Below are 9,973 nucleotides of genomic sequence, written 5' to 3'. Positions count from 1 at the left end.
TAATACAAAAACACTAAAAACGGAGGGGAAAAATAAGAAAGTATTATTCAAATTTTCGACAGAACATGATGCCAGGAAGCGAAAGCGTGCTCTACGTAGCAAATGTAAAAAGCATAAGATTTCGAGTACCAGAAATATAATATAATCTTACAACGGATCAAACGAACATGAGAAGTTTAAACAGTTGCCAAGAATTTATATACTGAAGCAAAGTTAAATTTCTCCAAAGAAACGTGTTGAAAGGATTTGTAGGAAATGTGATCAAAATGAATGTTAATATTATTAAGAAATAAAAAAAAAAATGTGCAAACTTGTGTGTGTATTTATTTTAATCTTAAATCTGCATTGGTATCAGAAATTTTCAGGTGGATTGTTTAAATCTTTCAAACTTTGATACTACATTATTGTCCCGTAAATGGTAATTGCTCTTCTGAAAAATTTTCAATGGGTAGAAAATACGTGGTGTGGAACCTTGAAGCTATTTTGGTTTGCAAGATATTTAGTTAATTTCGAGGGTGTTAGGTGCATTAAGAAGTGTCTTCTGTATAAATAATAATGGAAATCGAAGCTTTTTTGATCAGAAAATATAGCTATTTCGATAGAAATCTCTAATATACCATCAGTAGTAAAAAAAAACCTGCCTTTGCCTACTATTGTATACGTATATAGAGAGCAAAACAGATTTTTTAATCAGTGATATCCCACAAAGAACAAAAATAAAATCATAAAGGTTTTCGTTAAATAGTGGTCACATACCTTATTATAGGTCAACTTTCCTTAAGTGTCCGAAAGTCTGAGATAAGCTGCGTTACAAAAATTTTAATTTCGTTGTCTAAAGAATGCTGTTAGTTATTAGTTATCTCTGAAAACAATTTACTTTTTTCGCTCATTCAACGAAGTTTTCTTTACTATCAAACACGTAAGTGATAGACTTTGAAAAGTAAGCTGACCTGCAAGTGATAATGAGATCATATTCAACCATTTTAAGTCCATTTTAATATACTAGAGTACCAATTTGATACGAAATATCTATTCTTTCAAAAAAAAACATGTTTTTTTTTAAGGACGAAACGAACTTTTCAGCTGTGTGTTTATAAATTTGAATGTCGATTTACTTTCCGGACATTGAGTACAGAGTACTAAAGAGTCTGATAGGTTGGATAATGTCTCATACTAAATCTCGTTCTAAATGAAAATATGTGTCTTGTTATACTATGTGAACTTTATCTTAAGGTTACAATAAAAATATAATGGCAATAATATCTCAATTTCCAAAAAGTACAATTTCTAGTCCATAGTACTTCAGCTTTTATGCATATTTGGTCTCTACATGTTGTATCCTCTATGGTTAATAAGCAATTACTAAATTAGAAGCAGTATTTACCGAACAAAGAACAAAAATAGTGATTACTTTTTCAAGCAGTTTTTTTACTATTGCAGTATATGATTCCATAACGGATACGGATATGTGCTCATCCACATCCTTTTTGATACACATATGGTACAGTACATACATGCGCCACTACGAACTATAACACCGATGCCATAAAGCAACCTATATCCATACAAATTCCCTCTCATTCAATACGGAAATTATCATTTGTATTTGTTATCCCATTTCGCCTGCTGCCCTTGCTCTGTGTCTTCTATTTAGTATCAGGTTGTGATTAATTAACCACACAATAACAAACAGCATGATAACCATTCAGTGGCGGTGATTAAGTCATGAAGCAGAAAGCACACACAAGCAGATCAACATACAAATATGTAAAAACAATTTCTTATTATAACGAATCGTATGCGATTTGTACCCCTTTCCCAACACTTACCGCACTTGCCACACGCTGCCAGCGCTCGGCCAGCGACGAGAGTTACTCACTGTCAAGTTGATTATCCTCTTGCGGACAGTAGCCGCTGCTTCTTCTCCTTCTGCTGCTCTACTTCGCTGACTGGACATGTTGTAGAAATGTGGAACATTTTTATATATATTTGTGCTAGTAGCAACAACAAGAACGAATAAAGCTGTGGCAGCATTTCATTCACATGCGCGCCACATTTGCCTCCGGCAATGAGGAACTCAAACGAAGCAAGGAAGTTGAGTGTGTAAGAAGTGGCTGATGTGACTGAAGTGGCAAGATATCCATCAAAGGATAATGGAAAAAGTGATGTGCGTACACAAGTGAAAGCGATGTTTTACATGCAAGACAACAGGGTATTAACTACTTATGCATTATACATATATACCACTTATATATATATAGATGTATATACAGTGATGTACTGTTGGACATTGGAAAAGGATATATGATATATAAATTTGTGTTGTGTCGATATAGTACGGTTTGATTTAATATGAAAAAATACAGATTTTTCTGGAGAAGTAATACGATTAATTGGAATTTTAAAGTTGTAGTAATTTCAGTTTCACTTCTTTAGTGCTAGTTAGCTTGCTGAACTTTTCACTCTTAACAAAAGTTACAATAGATTAAGTTAGGTTAGGCTAGGCCACAAATAAACTCACTTGTATAGATAGAGAGTCTTGTCCATTGTGATGCCAAAAACTCCTAGGCTTGTATTAAAAGGGCATTCGCTTATCGACAAGTCCGCGAGTTACTTTTAGTGAGCTCAAGACCTGTATAGCAGCTCTACTATCGTATACTTACTATAGTGGAGAATAAAACCTTAGTGAAAGTATTAAATTTGGCAAATATTAATACCAATTTTCCAAAAACGGCTTCCTCTCTCCCCTAACGACGAGGTTCGCTGTGAATACTTTGTTTAGAGGAGAAGTTGCTGGTATAAAAATAACTCTCCAGCTTCCGTAGAACTTATTTAGTAAGAATTTGGAGACAAATTTCACCTGATAGATTAGATACCCATCAGGCCTGGAAGAATCACAAAAACAAAAGAGCTACAAATCGCTACATTATATTTTGATCGCCCGAGTACTGACGTTTGGCTATGGCTTACTTCACTTACATGATACCTATCTGTCAAAAAGCATACAAAAAATGAGAAAGGAACTCCAACACACATTCTCAGTCCTACAGTTACGAAGCTTGGCAGCTCTGGAGCGCTTCAGCCTCGCATTCTCTAACGCTTCCCTTAGTTACAGTGCGTTTTTTAACGTAAAAATCTATGCAATAACATTGCAACTAGCGACTCACTCGCTGTTCGATTGCAAACAAATTATGTCATATATATCAAAACAATTTATCCAAAATCTATCCATGATTTCTACAGACGCTTTCCTGTGTCTCAAAAGGCCGAAACTTGTTTTATTAGACATTCGAGACCTTTGCTTGGAATCATTTAACCCACAGCGGAATTATATTAAGCCCGAAATTCAAGTTGATTTGGTGAAAAGTCACTCAGTCACTTCTCCTGCTCATGCTCACGTCTCCATAATATCACTATAAGAATCCGTAAATCTGACAATCTTAGGCAAATATTTAATTTGCGCACACTTCGTCAAAACGGGCAATTTCCCACTTTTATTTTCTTTTCTTTATTTTAGGACAAGGTAAACATAGCAACAGTCATGAATAACTAAATAAAGCACAAAGAATGAAGAGCAAGCATAACGGACAGGAAGTTGTTTGTACGGTGATTGACATTGCTGAGTGAGGTGCATGTGTGACTGAAATTCAATGAAAAAGTACTTTGAAAGCCGCGCGAGAAAGATTTTCAGAACTAGAGAATTTTTCATGAGCATTGGTTGTGCTGCAATTTTGAGGGAGTTAAAATATATTCCGAAATAGTCTTTCATGTGAGTTAGCTGTTTCGTCGTTTATTAGAAAACACTGAAATCATCTTGAGAGAAAATAATCTACTTTGTTATCAAATATGACCTGGACTGACAAGAGAAAAAAAGTGGCTTTCCGTATGGTACACCATAGCTGTACTATGGTAACGTGATATTTTCGGCTGGTCTGGACACGATTTAATTTTTCCGTTTCCAAATTATTTTCAAGAATTTAAGTACATGGATTGAGATTAATTTACTCAGACTAAGGTTTTTGTCTTAAAATAAATATTAAATAGGTCTAGCTTATAGGATTTTGGGTATAATATAATTTGGAATGCTCAGAATGAAGCCATTTTGGAACGAGTGTGTGTCCTTCTCCTTCAAAGATTAGTCGATAATAAGGAAAATTAGTTTTAGATCACGTGGTCATCTTTAAAAATCACACCAAATGTAATCCTACTAGAAAACCTGGTCGTCTTGCCACTAGTGTCTGCAAGGACACTAGAAGGCTTAAACTGATTTTCCTAAAACTGGCAATAACTATTTCAATATGTGAGTATATATATAATATATATATATTTATACTATATTTTGAGCAAATATGTAGCGCCGGTATTTATAAAAAAATCTCGGTTCAAGCATATGCTCACCCTTTTTGTTGAATTCGCTTGCCTACTTGTCAACGTGACGGTCATTGCTGACGCTTAGCTGAATGAAATTCGCATCTCAACACAATCCACTGCTGGCATGCGTACATACCTGAGCAGTTGTGTGTATGCGACTAGCCGCGCTCGAGTGTCGAGTTGGCAATTAAATATTCCAGGCATATGCAAAAATACTTAGCATGCAATTAGGGGCGGTCAAGTAAACATTAGCAAATTATATGCTAACATGACGTTTGTTGTCTTCAATCTCATGCTCCAACTACAAAAACAAACATACCATATATCTATGTACGTGTTAACAACGCCGCATAGTTATGCTTGTGTATATATGTATACATGTGTAGCTTATGGCAATTGGTTTGCTTTGGTTGGTGGGTAGCTTGACAGCTGAAAACCAAAATACTGGTTGGCTAGTTGGATATTATGTGTGTGTGTATGTGTGTACAACTACAATTTCTAAGTAGCAACCAGCAGTTGGCAACATAAATATGCAATTATCTGCGTGTGTTTGTGTATGAGTGTGCATTTGCTAATGGTTGTGCCGACTGCTGCCTGCCTGCTTGTTTTCTGCACTTAGCAAGTTCAACAGTTGCAACAACAATGGTAACAGCAACAACAATGACATAAACAACAACAACAGCAAAAATGCCTGCAATATGTATACCACAAAATCCTTTCATGTTATTCCTTTTATCTCTTTTGAATTCGCTATATTTACTTCTTTATGCCGTTTTCCCTCAGAACCCCTGAAGCCACCCATACTCAATATGAGCTCAACTAAGCATGTTATTCAGTTGCATATTGCAAATTTTGAGACAAGGGCAGCAATGCCAGTAAAAAAAAATGCAATTTTTCATAGCATACCAACGGGCGCTTGGTCGTTCTTCATTGCCGCACGGCACTACCAGCTTCTACTATGTAGTTGCAGCCATCTTCCTACTTTGACTTAACATTATTAGTGCATTTACTGTTTTGACTTTGAATGTGGCAAGGGCATAGAGTGTGTGTCGACCAGTCCACTGGCGTGGTGGTCATTAAGCATGAGCATAGCGTGCAACAACAACAATCACATTATTAAAAACACGAAATTGAATACGTTGGCGTGGGGATCATACACCAAAAGCAACAGCGAAATGTTCAAAAAAATGTATTTATATCTTTCAAGCATACACAAGCTCTCTTCATGGAAATCAGTGGTTTGAGCTTTACAATGCGAGATTAAATTTTTAAAGCATACTTTTGGGATTGTTGCATACTTTTGGGCAGCATTTCGTGTACATTTTTTTGTATTTAATTAAGATGGACATGAATAGTGGTTGAACTGGCCATTTGGGCCACAAACGTGCTGCTACATGCTTCACTTGAAGTCAGAGCACGGTGCTGCAGCTTCAGTAAACGCCCAGCAGCTAGGTTTGTTGTGCGCTGCGTGTACACTTGAGTGGCGTTGCAATTTGAATTCACTTTTGGTATATATCTTTTCAATTATTTTTTATTTTTACATTTTATGTGTCTTTCATTTAGATATTTTTATTGTACGCTTTGCTTTCTGCGTCTTACTTCCTGCCACGGGTCGCAGGTGTTGGTCGGAAAGGTTTGCGTCGCGACTTGGTATCCACAAGCAGCACTGATTGGCGTTTCAGGTATTGACGTGTCGGCACTTCACTCTCCTCGTCGGGCGCAGCAGCTGTGTGTTGGTTGGAGGGAAAAAGTTCGTAATGTATATCAAGTTAATTGAAAATTTTGACTTAAAAAATTGGTGCATGAAAATTGAGATTTTATTTGCGGTACACGTGGCATACCTGCAGCTGGTGCCTGTTCGGGTGAAGAAGAGGATGTGCCAGTTGTGCGCTGAGCGCGTCCGGCGAGTAAATTGTAGTAGCAAAGTGGCATTGGTTGTGGCTTCTCACCCTCGGCGACGGTGGGCGACTTGGGCACATCTGACGTTGGGTAGCCTTCATCGCTCTGCTTTTTTGGTTAATAAAAATAAATGTTAGGAAAAGAAATTTCAGTTGAAAGAGTTAAATGTATTGCCATAGGCTCACCTCCAGTTCCAATCTCGGCACTTCAGGCGTGCCAATGTCTGCTGGTTTACTTATTTCCATGCAGCGTTGTAGTTTGAATTTCAAAATCTGCAAAAATGTTTAATATATGAAATAACTAAACTAAGGTCTGCGGTGTGCGTCTCCGATAGGAATCACATGTAGTCCTAAAAGTAGGCTACATTTTTGCTTTATGTGTGACCCCATATAAATAAATGCGCTATTTGCTTCAGAAAGCATCTGGAAAGACATATATATTTAACATTTTACCAACCTCTATGAAGTCATCATCTGCTGCTTCGTTTGCCAAAAAGTTGGGTAGATTTTCCACGTGTATATATAGACCCTTTGTTTTCAAATTTATATGACTTTCATCCACTTCCTGCAACTTAAAGATCATTTCGCATAAATGCTCTTTGATAAACTTCAAAACCGTAAGCGTATGCTCAGAGTCCTCCGAGTTCTTCTGTCGATCCGAGTCTAATTCGGAAATTTTTAATTTTATTTGTTCGATGACCTCTTGGTTGCTACAAAAAAATTCCAAAATCACTTTAACAAAGAAAAATTAAGGTTTAATAGAAACTCACACTTCACTCTCTTTGCCGTCGGAGAATTTCATTGATTCCAGTGAGAGTGTTAATTGCTCTCTTTGCGCTTCTAATTGAGCTTTCTCTTTCTCTGCCGCATTACGAAGGTAAGACAAGCGCGAAGCGGATTCTTTTTGCGAGCAAAAACGATCGTAGACCTCGGCGGGTGTTGTAGCACCACTTACTTCCATTAGTTGTTTGAATAGATTTTCCATTTCGGCTGTTAAGTTTTGCAATTGTGTATTCTCATCCAACTCGGTCTCAGTTTTTGCGGTAAGCTGATCACCGGAGTTCGAACCCAGACTGTCTTGATGTATAAGCGTTTTGTTCTCAACGAAGAGTTTACGTCCAATGCGTTCTAGCTCCATTTTGCGTGCTTCAACCTGCTTACGGAAATCGAGCGCTTGTCGCTCACGCGTCTTTTGTGAAAGATGGGCTTGTTGCTCTTGACGTTGTAGTATAGCTTTTGCAGCGTCGCGCATTGTTATAGCTTCATTGTGGACTTGCTGGAGTTAATAAGGTTGGCTTAAGATATATTAATGTATACAATTATAAATAATTATATAATTGGAACTCATTTACCTGCAACCTGTCGATCTCTGCCTGCTGCTCCGTCAGCGCTGCCTCCAATTCGCGCAAGCTGCGTTCAAAACGTTCGGCATCGTTCATCAGCGAGGCTTCAATGGAGCGATATTTCTTGCGTATATGCTCAGCTTCCATCCATTGGACATTGGTGCGATGTATCTCATTCTCCAACTGACAAACTAACTACTTGGAAGAATATAAGAGCGTTACTTAGCATTATAAATATTATATACACAAACCTTTCTATTGGCGTCCTCTTCCAATGTTTCCGGCGGCTTCTCACCCAAATTCCGTACCTGCGCCGTTTTAGCCGCATTGAGTCCGCGATATTGTTGCACCAGCTTTGCCAAGCGTTCCTTGCGGCATCTGAAGCGGTGTCGCAGCAGATCCAGTTGCTTGCGTTGTTCGGTGAGTTTTAAATCCGTCAGAAATATGGCATCTTCGACGCTTCGTGCCCCAATCGGGTAACTCATTTTGCCCACCGCAATTGCAGTTGTCGTGGCGCTGCTTGTCTTTTTTCGCACCTCCTGTGCTGTGGCCGGCTCTTCCTTGATGACCACTGCGCGTTGCAGTGGATTGCGCAGTTGGCCGCATTTGTGTGTCAGCTCCTTGATTTCCTTCTTCAGCGTTGCGATAGTTTCACGATTTATGCGATTTTGCTTTTGCCATTCGGCGGCATTGGCTGTCTTTTGACCCTCTAGAGGTATAGTGTGGATGGATGAGAATATATGGGGACGCCCTGCAATCTCTTATTTAGTATTTTAACGCTCACCTGCTAGAAGTATGCGCTTCTTCAATTCTGCGATTTTATCATTTATTTCACCAATTTTATCGACTTCCGCTGCTGGCGGCATTTTTTCATATTCCCAGTTTCATTCAGCTAAATGCAAAGTTCGGAAATCAATGATGTAGTTTGTTGATTTGCTTTGTCTTGGCAACGTAAAAATTTGTTGTAGCAACATATAGAAAGTAAAGAGTCCAATGTTACCGGACTGCTAAAATTAATGCGTTCATTGCCTCGTAACGGCGATCAACAAATAAATCTATTGGTACCAAATAACGTAACTGCCAGTCCGCCAAACCGGATGACAATCTGTGTTTTTTTACTTTCATCAAGCCAATTGACTTCAGAGGATGTGTAGAAATAATTCAAACCACTCCAATTAAGCTTGCTGAGAGAAAAAATGTATGGCTTAGAGCAGAATTATTTCCATTAAGATATTAGCATACTAGCTAATAAAATTTGGCTAAACTTCCTCCGAAGTTTGGTCTCCACATATCAATTAGTGTATGTTTAAGAGCTGTTTGTTTATGCTGCGCACAGTTGGTCTGGCGATTTTTATCATGAAAAAAATTTAACAACGATTTTGGTTGAAATGTTGTGTTTCCAATGGAATCACGGTTACAAATACGTTGAAATTGTTACAAAAGTATTTTGGGGTGTCAACTTAATCACGAACATCAGTATTTAAGTAAGTACTTGAAAGTTAAGAAAAGTACTTGAAAGTCGTCGTGTGGCGTCAGAGAGAAAGCTGACCATTTCAACATCTCTTGTGATTGGACTCAACACATTTTGGTAAATGTCTTTATTATGTAGCTTGTCATTGCTGACTAAAAGACTTGAGTATTTTTGCATATTTGAAATGTAGCTGGATACACTACATTTAGCAAAGGCATCAGTACTGGTGTCGAAACGTTGGTTTATGCAAATAACGTGGAAACTGCCCAACAATCTAACGAATGATGCTCTAAAAATAGGTCGAAACCGATAGAAACAAAATTCGCTAAAGGCCATTAAACCCATTCTAGCCGAGGTTTATAAAAAATGTATGGAAAATTTGGTTAAACGTTGGCGTGCTCGTGTTGGTCCAGCAGTCTCTTTTAAAAGCGATAATAAACACTAATATTAAAGTGCTTGAAAATGTAGTTTTTGCTTGTCAGTCAGGTCATACTTCACCATTTGTGTATATCTTCATGAAAAACAACAACGGCAGTTATACCTAATCAGCAGATGAAAATACAATAGATTTTCATCAGAAATTTAATTTAATATCCCTTACAATATGGTAACAGCTGCTTAATCAAAACAAAGGGGTTTGTCCTCAAAGTTCGAACAAAAATCAGTCGCTTATTTTTTAATTTTTCATTCCCATGCTCTTCAGATCAGATGAATGGTCTTTGCTGATGCATCACCCTTAGTTTTTCAGACAATTGACTTCGTTGATGAACTCAAGAAGTCTTCACAATATTTATAGCCACTTCTTAGAACTTAGAGCCAGTTATTTCATTCAAAAAAATATCTTAAGTAGTAACAGAAAAGTGCCAAAATATCGACTATCGAATGATATT

At 37.6% G+C, this 9,973-nt stretch overlaps 1 protein-coding gene across 1 annotated transcript; it reads right to left on the bottom strand.

The window, feature by feature from the left end:
• Window positions 1-5,927: 5,927 nt before the first annotated feature.
• Window positions 5,928-8,478, bottom strand: CCDC151 (Coiled-coil domain containing protein 151). The gene is made up of 8 exons (XM_070108641.1): window positions 8,397-8,478; window positions 7,864-8,321; window positions 7,622-7,807; window positions 7,040-7,545; window positions 6,727-6,979; window positions 6,456-6,542; window positions 6,213-6,375; window positions 5,928-6,097 (listed from the first exon to the last, which is right to left on the bottom strand). Exons 1-8 carry the CDS (start codon window positions 8,476-8,478, stop codon window positions 5,967-5,969), a joined length of 1,866 nt encoding a protein of 621 aa, XP_069964742.1. The 3' UTR covers window positions 5,928-5,966.
• Window positions 8,479-9,973: the final 1,495 nt, after the last annotated feature.

Source organism: Bactrocera oleae, chromosome 4, assembly GCF_042242935.1.
Source record: "Bactrocera oleae isolate idBacOlea1 chromosome 4, idBacOlea1, whole genome shotgun sequence".
In the NCBI taxonomy this organism is placed as follows: Eukaryota; Metazoa; Arthropoda; class Insecta; order Diptera; family Tephritidae; genus Bactrocera; species Bactrocera oleae.
This window is presented reverse-complemented; position numbering and strand designations above follow the sequence as displayed.